Genomic DNA, 16,893 nt, shown 5'->3' on the forward strand with positions numbered 1-16,893 from the left:
AGCACAGTTCAGACCTGACGACGGTGTTTGAAAGAAGATAATTTCGGCCTCTGACCGCCGAATGAAAACACATCGTTTTAGAGGATGTGCCTTGTTATTTTTTTTCCTCTTTGTTTGGCTGCGGTGTCTGATTTAATCCCCTTGCCTGTGTTGAATTTGAGAAGTGTATCAGTACCTCCAATGAACCATCAAGCTGTACCGTGACATCAGCATTTAGATATATATATATAAAAAAACAAAAGAGGGGCTATCTCATTATTCAGCCACCTCTCCTGTTGGTCACATGTCCTCACACCTCCTCCATCTTAAACGGATACATTAACAACGAGCAACAAGTTGATGGCTGTGTCCAGACTGCGAGGCGGGAGCGTAGAAACAGAAGAGGGGAGGAGAGGGAGGAGGAAAAAAAAAAAGAAGAGAAAAAGTCAAATTGACGCATTCTGCAGCCTCACATTAAAACCAACTACTGTACCTAAATTCGCCCACGCTCTCTCTCTCTCTCTCTCTCTCTCTCTCTTCGCCAGCTCTCCGGCTTTCTCTCTCTGTCTTTGCGAGTGTGCACATGTGTGGGTGGGAAAGGAGTGCGCAGGAGTTGAAAATGTCAGAACTCACTAAGCCTTACCTTAAAATAGCCCGTTTTTGCAAATAGCTGATATTTTCCATGGGCAGTTATCAAGGATCCGTAGCTGGAGCCTCTCTGAGAGAAAAAAAAAAAAAAAAAAAAAAAGGTGGGAAGAAAAACAAGAAATCAGTTAAGACGTGAGTAGATTAGAGAAGAGAGGATTCAAATCTGTGTGATTTAATAGTGAGAAGGGTTAATCATCATCATCATCATCAAAAAAAAAAAAAAGCCCTCTGTGTGAAATACCGAACTGCTTCTCACCTATATTTGAGAAAATTGAGTGTAGTCTCTGCAGTGGATACACACACACACACACACACACTCACTCACACACTCACTCACTCACACACACACACTAGAGTGAATAAAAATCAAGTGGGCGTGCTGCATACAGACAGTCAAGCACAGTCAACTACAGATTTGTATAGAATGCAAATATTGGCACCACATGGCACGCTGGAAAATACATCGGTCTGGAAAATTACTGTGTTTTCCGCACACATTATCCCCGGAATTGGACTGAAAAGCCGTAATGAAAAAGGTGTGCAACATGTGCTTCTCATGAAGTGCTTGCACGTGTGGGACGAGGACGCGAGCCGAGAGAGGAGAGAGAGAGAGAGGAGAGGGGAGATGCATTAGCTCCTCAGACAACAGAACCTGATACTTGGAAGAACGTGATGAGGTATTATATATGTAGGGAGCGGGGCCAGACGTGGGCTTATTTTAACAATCATTTAATATGCGTCTGCCACCGCTTAAAAAAAAAAAAAACCCAGCCACCTTCAATAAACCGCTGGGAAAGCTTTCAGGAATGTGTAAACTAACAAAGGATTTTGTCTCTCTCTCTCTCTCTCTCTCTCTGCAGGCAGCGGCTTTTGCTTTTTCTGTAAGACACAAGGCTGCATTTTTTTTACATAACGCAGCACACAATGTGTAAACAAGGGTGAAGCTCCGAACTTCAAACATGTCCGAATTAGCATTTTTTGATTCCTGGTGGGTCCAATTTAGGTAACGTCTCTAGACTGATAATCAGGGCCTGCGTCGAAGGCATTCCTGCTGGCAACTACGACGGCTTAACCTGCCAGAAGAGCAACAACTTGTTAATCACACTCGGGAGGCTGAGCCAGGACACTGAAGGGAATAAAATAAATGATATGAAAGCTAAGAATTATGAAGAAATGCCAATTTTAATATGAGATCATGTGGGTGTAAAATTGAGCGATGTGTGGTTTGTTTTCTGTCACCTCACCTGCAAATTTTGCTTAACACAAGCACATAAATCTGTACTTTCAGCAGGATACTTTAAGCAGATCATCTGTCATCTACCTGAGAGAGGGTGAGGCGACTGCCGGCTCGTTTGTGGTATTTATTGGGGCTCTCGAACTGAAGGTCCTCCCACCGAATCCTCCACAGCATTCCAGCCAGCTCTTTCTCCAGCTTCAGTTTCCTGGTGGTGGAAAGGAAAGAGAAAAAAAAAACAGGTGGTGAAAGCAACAAGGATAGAAGCAGCACAAAGAACAGAAGAAAAAGAAATCTCACATATTTAAAAAAAAAAAAAAGCGTCGGCTCCGGGGGTTGATGGCGAGGTCGCGAGCTGATGCGTTTAGCACCGGTTTGAATCTCCACTCATAGTTCATAAAAAAATCTGTAAAAAGCGAGGTGGTCTGCTCATTTTTTTTAGGGATTAATGTGAGAGATTGAATCTGTCAAGCCACATTTAAAAAAAAAAAAAAAAAAAAAAGAAGAGTTAATTGCTCCAGTTGCTCAATCTCTCCTGGTGGTATTTCTTGAGATAGCGTCTTCCATTACGCGTCTACCATTTACACATAGTCCTGTACGTGTGTGTGTGTGTGTGTGTGTGTGTGTGTGTGTGTGTGTGTGCATACAGGCTCATATGTTTCTGTTTTACTAGATTTGAACTTCTCATTCATATGCTCTATTTATTTTCACTTTGGTGAAGCAGTAAACGACTTTTATAGGAGAATATTTTTATAGTTCTCGACAAAGGACTGAAACACTGAAATATGTGAAAACGTTACACTATTACTAAGACTAGTAAGAATCTTATGGAATTTGACATAATGAGATGAAAGCTTTCTAAACTAAACTCATTAAACTACGGTACTTAGCATACTCATATCTCCTTGCATGTACTGTATTTGGGTTAAAACTCCTCTCTCTTTCTCCCACTTGAAATAAAGGTGCATGATGAAGATGTGTTTTGATGACTCAGAGGTCTTTTTTTTCTTCAGTATCTCTGTAAACCGTGATGAAGATTAGATTCCACTTCAGGGTTCAGGTCTTAACGCCCACCACTCTATAATTTTAACAAACTCACTGGGAGCGGACCGGAGATATTCTAACCTTATCTTTGTACTAACGCCGGCACAAAAATAGCTCCCTACTCAAACACAGTAAGAATTACAGTATGTTTCTTTAAAGCCAAAAGAGTGTATGTAAATGGTCTGTATGGACTCTTAAATGTCTTTCAGTGTTTTAAATAGCTTTGGATGATTTTTGTTTAACAGCAGACTCCTAATTTTGGGCTCAGAATCTCACATAGCATGCAACTGAAATGAGTTGCAAGAAGATGGGCAACACATCATCAAATGCAGATGTTTATCAGAGCTAATTAATTGTCATTAAAACAGTCTGCAATGGTTAAATCCTCCATTATACAATCTAACAGTATACAGAGGTCTGTATTTATTTATAAAGATAATGCTGTAAATCTGGAAAGCATCACAGAAAGTCCAACGTCCAAAGTTCCAGTGAAATGAAATCAAAGAAATGAGCTGCAGCAGAGAACATCTGCACTATGTTCCACTGTTGCTCACCTGGATAATGACATTCAAATATGGAGAGATGTTTGCAGACACATGTTGCATTGATTTAGTGGTCTGCATGTCTAGTAATGAGCATCTGAATCCTGCACTGCTGTAATATTGGATGGTTGTGTTCTGTGATTTTGTGTTTTTGGAGCTTGTATCTAATTAAAAATATCTAACAGTCAAAATGTGTCATGTCAATATGACTTTGTGTATGAAGAGTTGTTATATTTGGATACAAGCATTGTGATTCACTTTTTCCAAAACTCTTCAAACGGTCCTCTTTAACGAGGTGCGGGTCAACACAACAGACATCCAAAAACACTTCAACACTGACAAACATTTGTGTCCTAACAAGAAAAGCTTGTCACTCATAACATGATGACCTAAAAACAACAGTAAGAGCCAGCAGCATTACAACATTACAACATGTGTCTCTGCTGGCTCTGTTTGTTTGTTTCTTTGCATTACACCATTTACTGCATGGATCAGTGCTTCCTTACTCTATTATGTTACAAAACAAATGTGTGTATATATATACGGGCAATCTGGGCAAGTGTCCAGGGGCCCTCAAGCAGAAAGGGGCCCTCAAAGATGAGAGGAAAAAAAATGCTGTTTTTTTTTTTTTTAGCTCCACAGAAATATGACTCCTGTTCTCTTGATGTTGATAATTATGGTAACTGTCAGGCACCTGGTATGTCAAAAAAATAATAAAAAAAATGGAGGCACCAGGTTTCCACTGCAGCAGCGTTATCCAATCAGAATAAAATAAAAGTTGTTTCTAAGAAGTGTCATGATGAACTGTTTGCAAATAAGTAGCCTTTTAAGAGGAGATAGGAACATAGATTTTTATTTTGGAGGGGTGGGGGGTAAGGGGGGGTGCATGAGCTTCAGTGCCCAGGGGCCCCCAGGGTTACTAATCCAGCCTTGTTCATCAACACAATCATTTATGTTCCAAATGTGTTGAACTCATTTAAAAGTTGGTATTTAACTATTAATCTTATATATAAGTAGATATATAGAATAGTGAGATGTTACAATAGTTTCACACAATTGAACTATCAGTGTTTAGTCGGGTTTGCATTCAGACTCAAATGACTTGAGCTAGTCTACAATCTCTCCATGTGTCCTCTGACAGCTTTTCCTTGCCGCTGTCACTAAGTGCTTGCTCATGTAGGAAAGTTGAGTCTCTTTAAATGAAATGAAAGAGAACAGTCTAGACCTGCTATGTGTGAAAAGTGCCTTGAGATAACTTGTGTTGTGATTTGATGCTGTATAAATAAAGATTGATTGATTGAAGTTGCCCTGGTACCTGGATGAGAATCACACTTTTACATGTACTGTAGATGTAGCAACAAAAAAAAAGCAGTCTACTTTACAGTTATTTGTGTTATCCTATGTTTCTGATTGTATGTTACACACTTCTTAAATCAGTGTGTTAACGTGCAAAATGGATTGTAAATACACAGAGTTATGGTGGTGGTTGAGTTTGAGGGTGAAAACAACAGAAGAAATTTGACAGATGTGGTCATTGAACACATCGTCACACAGTTAAGTCCACATTGAGTGCTGAAAAGTGAAAAAGTGGGAAAAAAATGTGTGTAACTATTGGTAAGAACAGATTTAAACAAACAACATACAAACTATTCAGCAGCTTATTATTATATGCTTTTATTTTTAAAAGCTCTAATGTCTTTTTTCATATCCTAACATTGCGTTGTGTTCATTTTCAAGTTATCATCATGTTGGGTTGGTCATGTTGTGTCATGTTATATTAGGTCATGTTACGTTACCTTATTATGATGTGTCCTTTGACCCAATCAAGAGTAATTTCACCTCCATCAATCACCTGTTCTATTCTTAATCAGATGTGTCTCCTCTACAGCGTGTGACAGGCAGATACATGGGAGTATAGACCAATAGAAACTGCTCTACATGGCAGACAAGCTTCAAATGTCTGCGCAGCCTCAACCACATTAATTAATCTGGTGGTTTTCGTGTCAGTGATATTTTTCACATGTTTTGGTTGTTATTTTTGAGCATCAGTCTGACTGGCAAAGAGTGAGTACCACAGAGGGGGAAGAAGCATTCCAGCGTATCAACACATCTGGCACACATCTCTGAGGAGCTGCTGTTTTCTTGACACATAACGATTTACAGCGAAAACACTTTTTTGTTTTATTAAGTCCGGCTTTTTTTTTTGTTTGTTTTGAAACCAGAAGTGTTTTGTTAATTTATTTTGTTTTGTTTTGGGTTTTTTTTTTTTTTTTTTTTTTAGGATGGGGAGGGAAGGAAGGAGGAGGAAATTCATTTTGAGTTCGAAACACTTCAGAAATGAAAAACGAGCGAAGCCCACACATTCCAAACCCAATCTAAAAAGGTGTAAAACACTTCCAGATGGCTGCAGGAAATTATTGCAGCGTTTGCATATCGCCGTGTTTTTAGCCTTTCCCCGAACCGTCCCCATTGGCCAAAAAAGTGGTTAATTTTTTTTTTCTCTGTCTCTCTCTACCACTTTTTTTTTTTCACGGGGACAGACTTTGTTGTCAGACACTCCAGAAAAACTTCTGATGCTTGTTTGTGTCTACAAATACTCCAATGCGTGACCATTTTGAGGGCAGGAAACACCTTTAAACCACCATCCACCACCATCCACCAAGAAAAAAAAAAAGAGAGAAAAAAAAGATATTTTTCTATTTAAAGAGTCTCGTTTAGAGACCTCTGGCAGCCGGAGGGGTAAAGTGTGGGGCTCCACACTGGGCCTATTGTTTCATAAGTCCCATATGTGAATACCTCTGCTGGACCAGCCCCTCCATTAAAACAACAGAGCCGCTGCTGCTCTGCTCAACATCCCCTCACACTGCTGCTGCACACCAGGCTCCAAAATCAACTGAGAGCCGCCAACAGTCCACCTGGCCGAATTGACGGGAGCGCTGCGGGATGACATTCAACAGTCGCTCCGTGAAAAGAGCGAGCGTCATTTTATTTTGACTGGGCTGCCAAAAAAAAGTCCTAAAAAAAGTCAGGGTTTTTTTTTTCAAAATAAAGTGAAAATGTGTCAATAACTTGATAGGAAATCAGCTGTTTCTCCTGCAAATCAGCTTGTTTTAAGAACATCAGTGCAGTCATCTGCCTTACTTTTTAAGAAAATAGGAAGTTTAAGACTGAATTTGAGGGGAAATGACTTTTTACAACAAAGAAATACAAATTCAATACACAGGTTTCATTTTTATTAAATTGCAGGTTGATCATTTTTTACTCTTGTATACATTTTAATCATTTAAATTATAAACCAGCCACCCGTTTTACACAAAAATACACCCAGAAACATTTCACAGCAGTGTCTCAATCTTTATCTGCCCTGTAAACTCAATTAAGACCCCAGCGAGTAGAGGATTAGAGATATCATATAAAATCTTTTGTTATATGCATTTAAAAAACAAACAAACAGCAGCATCATTATAGAATGAATACAAATGACAATATATTCCCCATTTCATTTCTTTCATTAAAAATATATATATGTATAATAAATATTAAATCAGTTGAGAAACTTGATTGTTACTGACTGATTGATCTGAGGATAACTAGTGACAGTGACAAAACTAAACTCTAAAGTGTTTTTTAGACATTTTAGTGGTGTTTTTCTTTTTTTTTTTTGTAAGTAAAGTCAAGTACTGAACATGGAGGCCTCTCCAGCACAGCTGCTCCATCTTAAAGACGTCTGTAAACAGCTTTTGCCTCTCTGTCCATCAGCAAAGCTCCACTGGTGTCTGTAAAAAAACAGGAAGTCATTTGTTAGCCGCTGGTATCCAACAGAAGCATGCCAGAATAAAGCGCTAACTAGAGACGGTGTATTTCATGCTTTTTTTCCCCCTCCGACAGAAGGTTTACATTTACAGTTTTAAATGAGCTCCAAGAAGTCGACGTAAAATGCAATAAAAGAGGAAAATGTCAGAGTCTCTCGGAAATGATTAGTCTATATATAGATGGACGAGAGCAGAGAGTGCTAAACTATGGGTCAGGACCAAAAATGCTTCACACACTTTCCCAGGGTTCCCATAACAGAAATAGATACTTGTTGAAATAAGTCACATGTTCCCAGGTTTTCAAAGAACAGAAGAGTGTATTTTTAACTAAACTTACCAGTTAAGAGTCCGTGGAGGAGGGGGGGGGGGGGGGGGGGGTTGACTATCTAATTAGAGAGGAAATCATGCTGTACTTGCTGAACTGTAAGCTGAAAAAAAAAGAGAGAGGAAGATGTCAGCGTTTTCAGAATAAAATGCACACTCTGACGTCTAAATGATGATAAGGGAGTTGCTTGATTATTGATCAACTACAAGATCCAGGTTTAATGGATTTACCTCAGGTGGATAGCAGCTCCTCCGTCTTTCTTCCACCATTCCTCTGATCAAAATCCATTCTGATTGGCTGGGTGATTAACACTCGTTTGTGTTAATAGTCATTGTATTGGCAAAAAGCGATCAGATTAGTTAGAGACGTAAAGCGAAGTGTCACGTGGAAATGTTTATTAGTAGTGAACGCGATTAACCGCTTAAGTAAAGACACCTTTGAAAAGGAGAAGGGATGAAGAGGAGGGGGAAAAATAGAAAGATTCATTTTTCTTTCATTACATGCAGATTTTTACCCATGACATGAATCAGATTTTTTTTTGCAATCCTTCCCAGTAGCTTAATTGCTCAGGGGCATGCATGATTAACTTCTCATGTAATTAAATGAGGCTCAGAATCATTTCCATAAACATGTAGACTTTGCCGCTTGGGACACGCTAACAATTTCACTTGAATGAGTTTTTACAGCTGAATGGCGAGCACACAGTTATTATAAGCACTGTATTAGAAAAGTGGAAAGCAATTATTTTTATCTAATGGATATACAACTTCACAGGTGGGTGGCTATTAATAATTAAACACTTACTTAAACACCTAATTATATATTGTCAAGACTAGTTTGCTTTTAACTTCTAACTAAATGACTTACTGTACAGTGCGTGGTTCTGTTCATTGCAATAATAATCTCACCTCCTGAACTGATTTTTACTGACTATACACTACATCTTATTACAGTTAGCAAGTCATAAATGTCCTGTTTTTCTTAAAACAAGTGAATGTGCCAGAACAGAACAGAACAGAACAGAAAAGGATTATTTGAACCTGTTTGGAGTGTTATTCAACTTGTTTCAAGGCTGTAGCCAGGATTTTAGAAATACTGAGGTCATGAGTGCAAATTCCTACAGCGTGACCCACCCCTCTCTAACTCAGTGTTTCTCTACAGACAACAAGTCTTTCACTTTTAACTCACTATATGATAAGTTTTGATACTGTTTGAATTAAATCTCCATATTAAAAGCAGGTGAGTCACATTTACACATGCTGAGATTGATGTTTCTCTGTCATTGTAGAGTTTGAACATATCATTTAAAGCTGAAAATTCACAGAAACAATATTGAGGTCATGACCTCAGTGTCCATAGCAAGCATGCAACACCCTGAATCTGTAGACCCTCATTCCAAACACAGAAAATAAATCACCACATTAAAAGCAGGAGAACTAAGAGAAAGATACATTTAAAGATACAGAGATGGATGTTTTTCTGTAACTGTAGAATTTAAATATGTCATTTAAAGCTCAAAATTCTCATAAATAATAATATTGAGGTCATGAACTCTGTGTCCATAGCAAGCATGCAACATCGATAGTATCTGCAGACTGTCATTTCAAATTAAGAAAATCATCCTCCACATTAAAAGCAGGAGAACTTAGAGAAAGCCACATTCAGAGATACTGAGATGGATGTTTGTCTCTAATTGTAGAATTAAATATGTCTTATAAAGCTCCAAATTTCAATAAACAATATTGAGGAGAGTCCATAGCAAGCATGCAACACTGATAGTATCTGTAGACTCTCATTTCAAATGTAGGAAAACTTACTGACTACTGTTTCAAATCATTCTCCACATTAAGCAGTATTAGAACAATCCACATTTAAAGATGCTGTGATTGATGTTTCTCTGTAATTATAGAATTAAATGTATTGTTTGAAGCTCAAAATTCCCAGAAACAAATACAGAGGTCCATAGCAAGCATGCAGCACCCACAGAATGTATACAAACTCATTTTCAAACAAAGAAACACTTAAAAACACCATAAGTATATAGTACTATAACTGTAGGATTTAAACATATTGTAGCTCAAAATTCCAAGAAACACACAGTGAGCATGCAACACCCTGAAAACAATCTGTAGACCCTCATTGCATACAAAGAAAAAAAAAAGGAAAAAGAGAAGAACCGTCAAGTGTTGCTTGTTTCAAAGGTTTCTCTATCTGGAAACAACCAAATAAAAAAAGCTGCTCTAAAATACAGAAGAGTTACACTAGAATATGTAATAAACTATTGATCTGCAGTGGAAACACATGAAAAAATAATCTTACCCCTGCTGCAGATGTTTTCACTTGTTTTAAGACTTTAAGGACTCAATTCTAGACAAAAAAAAATTACTTAATAGGATTAAGATTTAGGCCGTGTAAATGTTTGTTTGGATGAATGTTTCACTATTGGCTTTCCAAGTTGAAAACCAGGCAACTTTGCGCTCATCTAATAGGATTTTTAAAAGCTTTTATGAGGCAAAGGAGTTATGACAACCTGCAAACAAACACTGGGCCCTTCGCTGAAGTTCATTCGCCTGACATCAGCAGTGTGTGTGAATTATTAAAGTAAGGTGGCATTTAAACTCTAATCCAGCGCAAAGAAAACAAACTTAATGAACACACTAATGATCATTAAGTGAGAATAGCAGTGAGGGTCGTTTGGGGCTGTTACATGAGCTCACTTAGCAGCTTAAACACACTTCACCGCTGCTTTAATGCTGTCACCTGCTGAGCCGTCGCCGTGGCAACAATTGTGTAAATACCACGCTGGCACCTATAGCAGCACGACCCATAAATCCTGTTTCAAACACACACACACACACACACACACATCTTTCTCTCGCTCTCATTTTCTTCTGTGTCTGAGAACAGAAACAAAAGAATCATCTCATCTTATCCGCCGTTTGAGCTAAAAGCGGCACGATGCGTTCAAACTCACCTGTAAATGAGGAAACTGGAGATTCCGAAAATGATGAGCGCCAAGCCGGATCCCACAGCTACAATACCCAGAACTGGCAGATGACCTGGAGGAGACAGGAGAAGAGGGATTCCACACTCAGTTGTGTGTCATATGTTGGACAGATGTCTATGGTCATATCTTTGAACAGAAAAAAAGGATTTAAAAAAAAAAGCCTGAGCTGTGAAAAACACAGCTGTGACTTCCTGAAGTACAGCTGCACCGCGTTAGCAATCTGTCATCCGCAAACATCACCAACAATTATAAACACAATTACACAGCTATGACGTTATTTCAAACTTGAGTGGAGACTAATTATACCACCTTGTAAATCACAGAATACACTGATAATCATCACCAGGCTCAGTATGTTTACATGGTTTAGGTTTTTCTTCAGATTTTGTGGAGGATTTGTACATCTATACGTTCTTGGAGACAAGAATAAACAGCAGTTAGCGTCACAAGCAAATCAAATTGTAATCATGGATTTTTAGGAATAATGATTACTTAATGTGAATTTTCTCAACAGTCTAAAGTCATGCTGATAAAGAATGATTCACGGTCTAGTTTCTCAGGAATAGTTAGAAGATAAAATGCAGTATTTCGGGAGCTGGAGTTAGCACACATTTAGCCTAGCTTAGCATCAAGAAACAACTAACCTGGCTCTACTGTTGTTATGACGTTTGAGGGGTATATTGTAGCATGTTCACTTTCTTTGTCTAGCACATTAGCATGCTAACATTTGCTAATTAGCACTTTGATGAAATAGTTAGCTAAAAGTCAAGATTCATTTATTGTCATGCCGGTACCAATATTAGAGAGTAAAAAAATGTCGCTATCAGCCGATAACCTTATATCTACAGAATAAAAGTAACCTGATGGTGGTTCTAGATAAAAAGTTCTGGTATCACAAGTCATTACTAGCTTATGTTGGACATGTATCTCTGAACTAGATGTCAATGCAATTCATATAATTGCTGTTGAGATATTTCACTCAATAGTATGAATATCATCCTGCTGGAGGCGCAAGAGGTAGAGTCAGATGATCATGAATATCTGCAATCCATCAAATAGCTGTTGAGATATTTCAGTCTCGACTATGGTGATGGATAGACTGACGTACCAGCCAACAGAACAACATTGTCGTCCCTATCACGTTCGGGTTAATCCGTCCAAACAGAAATGTAAAATGACAGTTTGTGGTTTTAAGGGGGAATTTCATGCTGGAACAGACCAACGAGATGTTATCCATCTGCACTTCTGTGAAGCATCTCAAGGCTTTTTTGGTTGCCAGATATGGCCAGCGAATGCAGGTTTTGGCACTATGGCATCAAAACTGGCAATGTCACCATGACAACAATACAGTTATGTTGTACAGGACTGGGTAATATCAATGAAATCCATTTTATTTCTTATTTTTTACTTATTACTTATGTTGTTTCCTGAGTGTTTCCACAGTTTTGCAGAGCTGAAACATAACCCTGATCACTTGGACCGCTATGTCGTCATCGAACATCATCTCAAGCAATAAACATCAACGTAGCAACAGGAAACCAGAAGAAAACAATGTCTAATATCACTTTCTCTGCTTGGGATTATAGTCTGCTATTGTTTGACGTTCTTTAAATCTTAGAATTAATTTCAATGATCTCGTTCTCTTCATAAAAACTCACGGTATCCTGACTCTTTGTTTACAGTAATACTGTTGTCATTGTGCTTTGTGTATCAGCACATGTGGTTGAAACTCACTGTAAACGTCTTTCTTCAACATTCCACCACATTCATTGTCCTCGGTGTTGAAAGCGACACTGGAGAAGTCGGCATCCAGGCCTCTCAACTCTGTAAAACTATTTGTGGATGGCTTCAAACTTTCGGAACAGGCTCAGATTTATTACTCCTCCACGCTCACTACAATCCCTCCTTCATACCAAAATACATTTATAATTGCTGCGGTTTTCCTCCTCCGTTAATCATCAGTGACATTTCTCTCGGAAACTGACGCCGCCGTTCAACAACAAGGACCGTTCCCAGAACTCATCTATCACGCCGCTTGTTACTCGAGCGATTTTTCACACTTCTACATATGCTTTTCATGAAGTCAGAGGGAAAAACAACGGATTTATCGTAACGTTGTAGAATTAAAATATCACAGTCCCCGTTGAGATGGTTGGGGTAACAAAAACAAAGCATTACAGCGCTATAATATCCAACTGATGAGTGACTCAGTCTTACTCCAAGCCAAGAAAAAACATCTGCCGTTAAGTGTAGGATAATCCACTTGATGTCAAAGCTGTGAATGGACTTCCTCCTCATCCTCATCCCTTTTTATGCAAGGACCTGAAATCAGTTAGTCAAGTTGAGTTGAGTTATTTGTTTCTGGGAGATAAATCACTTCACTTATCATTTATTTGCAGGCACATTTAACTTTGAGCAGACGGTTGACAGATGAGGTAGATTTGCGACTCGCTGTGTGGTCATACCATCATTGCAAGAGGGGTCGTCTGTAGAAAACACACAGGGTGGGTTATCCAACGGCGGACCCCCGCTGGGCCAGTGAATCCTCTCCGTCTGGGACCAAATGATCTCTTTGGTGGTTCCATTGTAGTACGCGACAAGCTGCAATCACAAAGGGGGAAAAACACTCATTAGACACAATTATACATATAAAGATACAATTATACATATATTGTTAAAGATAATCTTGATAGTATTGTTTTTGTTGCAGCTCTTCCACCAGCTTCTGTGTGGTCTCTCGTCGAGGCTTTTCTGTCTGTAAAAGTGAAACAGGCACTAGCTATTGGCATTCAAACCCTTTGTGGTTTTAACAGATTCATACAGCAATTAATTAATATAGTCACTGTTGGTTTGACACTCATCCATGACATCCACCCACGCTTTCCTCTCCTCTTTACAGCCATGCTATTATCGAGGCTCTGGGAATGGCAGTGTTTGTCTGTTTTGTCCACAGCTTTGATCCAGACTGAAATATCTCAATAATTATTGGATAAATTAGCATGACATTTGGCACAGACATTTGTTTTACCCTCAGGATGACTTTGAATAACTTCGGTTATCCACAGACTTCATCTAGCGCTATCATCATTCAATTTGTCCAATATTATTGTTGCTATTTTTTATTTCCTATTGTCTCCAACTGTTCATATTGTTTACTTACTAATCATTTATTACTCTTTTTTTAATTGAAGTGAGCAAGGAGACAATACAAATAACCTTTAAACATATTTGTCATTCTTTCTACAAATTGAATGACATGAATTTGATCTGCTTAAATTGCTCCACCACTAACCTACATAAAATCACATTCAGATGTCATCAAAGGCATTATATTATCCTCACCCAATTATATACATATACTTTACACATACCACTAAACCCTCAAAAACAGAAAATTACAATTACTCTCTCTCTCTCATACACACACACACACACACACACACACACACACACACTATTTTTGCTATCCACTTTGCTACTGTAAATTTCCCCATTGTGGAACTAATAAAGGATTACCCTACCATATCTTATTATCCAATACTGGAAAATATCAATTCCGTTTATGTCTAAACAAAAGTATTGATCAGGTTTAACCAATGAGCTAGAGCCAGGAGGGTCAGCTTAGTCTTAAAACAGGAGGGAGGGGGCTAGACAGCTAGATTTGCTCTGTCCATTGGTTAGAAATCCTCTTTATGTAGCTAATTTGTATCTTATTTGTTAAATAAAAAAGTGTAGTCTGTGTTGGTTGCCTTGTAACCTCAAAGTGATGACAAGACTCCCAAAAACCAAACTCTTCCTTTCAATATGAGTAACAGCAGTAACTTCATTTTTTCAACTTAGTTTCAAGATTATGTGAAGCCCCCAAAAAGACAATAATGCACAATGTTTGACATCTATGAAAACCATACCAAAGAAATCCTTACCTTCAGATACTGATTCTGAGACATTTTTATATCTTAGGATAACAAGATACATAAGTTAGTCACACTAGGATAAGCTGAAAATAATCATCTCAGGTCTTGGCTTCAGTAGTTCAAACCAGAAGATGTTGGCATTTAAAAGTTACATAAGCATTGTGCAGCCTCTGTAAACTATGATAATAACATTCATGCTAATCAAGAATTATCAACAAAAGCAGTTTGACCAACATCTTGAATAGTCTGTATGTGTGTGTGTGTGTGTGTGTGTGTTAGTACAGCGTCATGAGCAGCATCTGTTGTCCTGCTGTGAAACATGACTCCTCTGTTTCTAACTAGCCAGAGGGGTTTTTAATGTTTTCCACCCCTGCTCTTAGCATGTTGTGTCGTCTCTGCTGAAACCTTGAGGGCCGTCACCTCCCGCTGAGGGTCATCAAAACAATGCAGAACATGACGGGTGAAAGGCTGGAGGGTGCGCAGTCTGAAATAGCTGCAGTATTTCGGCTCACGGCCCGTGTTTACCGCGTTGAGCTGCCAAAACATCTCCGACTAAATATTCACTCAATCTGGTGTTCACTCTCAAAACCAAAAGAAGTTTCTGCTTTGATAATTTTGTGGATACTTGTGTTTTAAAAGATGTTCCAGGACTAAAAAGGGTTTTGAGGATGTTATTTAGCCAGACTTTTAGAGTTTGGAATGGTACTTGCCTTTGTAACCTCTAATACCCAATTGGGAGTAACCTTAGACTCTAATGGTCTGTGAATTAAAATGTACATGTTCTTCATTGTTTGGATAGCTGTGTTCATTAATATTTAACGTTTTTGCCCAACATATGCAAGTTGGTATCTGGCAGTTTCTAAATACTGGGGACCCATACTATACATTTTTAACCTAAAACTTCCAGGTTCACTATAGGGCTCTGTTGGCTGGCAAATATACTAATTAGTCTTTACTCTATATTTTGAAGTACATATTTATTTAAAAAAATACTTCAAATAAATACATTAAATAAAAAATATGGAAAAGAAGAGCTAATCTAAAATCTCTTCACTCAAAAGCCCTTTAAAACATATATATGATTGTTGTTATTACCAAATATGGGCAACAGTTTCTGCTGGTGATCATGTTGAAAAGTCAGTCATGTTTTCTAAATGGTTAATATTGTATTAGATCATAGCAATGTCACAAGCAATATAAGACACATATATGTATGATTATGATAAAGGAGTGTGTATTTTTCCCCGTAATACAAAACATATAAAGTTTTTAACTGGACATCATCATCATCTTCAGCACTGACAGATTCTGAAAGCTGAAACCATCCTATGATGTTTTCAACCAGGCTACTGCCGGCCACTCGGGTCAATCGGCCATGCGCATCGTCCAATTACAAGCAGAGGATAAATGAGACCAGGAAGTCACGCTGACAGCCTCGGAGGACCGCTATGAAATTCTAACTGAAGTCAAATGTAGCTAACCCACTTCTTCTGCTCCTCAGAGGGGGAAAAAGAGACACAGTGGAGCGCTTCACATATGCTGTTTGCAGAGCGCAACACACACAAATATTTTTCGACCAACTGTGATGGAAATTTGAGGTTTTTATGCATCTTATCATTACAGAAGTCAAGACCCAAGAATATCTCCCCAAACGGTAATATTCCCTTTTTCCTGCATGATGTTTAACATTTTCTTTAATTGTATCAACAGCCAAGCACGAGCAAAATCTGTGGTTTAAACAACATAACCGATTATGCTGAAAACAATTTAGAGAAAAATTCTCATTGCAGTAATTAGAGACAAATGGAGGGATTTGTCCTGCATTGTTTTCAGTAAATATCATCATTTCGTGTCAACAGCTTAACATGCTGACACTGAAAATGATTCATTAAAAAAGCACCAAAGTGTAAATCAAAACAAGCATTTACTGCTTTGGAGGAGACATATTATACATTTCTATGTTGTAAAACTTATGTAATCATGACAGGAAGCATGGGTGTTAAAATGCTTGTAACTCTTATCGCAGACATTTTTCTGCACCACATATAAAAAAAGAGCTTTTCAAAAGATGCATTAACTCTTCATAAAGAACGCTCTACATTCAACCTCATGGGAAAAACTCCAGCCAATTCAGAAAAAACTATGAGATATACATAAACAGTTTCTCTTCACAAGAGATTATAAAGGAAACCACAGTGAAAGCCTGAAATGAAATAAATAATCATTATAGAAAAAAAGAACAATGTGATCTATAATTACTCATTTGATTATAGGGAACGTTAATTTCTGACTAAATGAAACACCTCTGTGCCAAATTAGCTAATAATCTCATTATGAACCATCATATGCAAATTCTCCCACAGTGAACATTTCCCCCGTTTAAAAATT

General features: G+C 38.1%; 1 protein-coding gene across 1 annotated transcript in view; it reads right to left on the minus strand.

The window, feature by feature from the left end:
- Nucleotides 1–16,893, minus strand: part of npr2 (natriuretic peptide receptor 2) — a 61,827-nt gene that overhangs the window by 25,758 nt on the left and 19,176 nt on the right. The window contains exons 6-9 of the mRNA XM_053340679.1: nt 13,057–13,192; nt 10,559–10,643; nt 1,949–2,069; nt 623–697 (exon numbers count right to left, since the gene is read on the minus strand). Coding sequence (XP_053196654.1) covers nt 623–697; nt 1,949–2,069; nt 10,559–10,643; nt 13,057–13,192 — 417 coding nt within the window. The remainder of the gene's footprint in view (nt 1–622; nt 698–1,948; nt 2,070–10,558; nt 10,644–13,056; nt 13,193–16,893) is intronic.

The sequence above is a fragment of the Scomber japonicus genome, chromosome 19 (assembly GCF_027409825.1).
Source record: "Scomber japonicus isolate fScoJap1 chromosome 19, fScoJap1.pri, whole genome shotgun sequence".
NCBI lineage: Eukaryota > Metazoa > Chordata > Actinopteri > Scombriformes > Scombridae > Scomber > Scomber japonicus.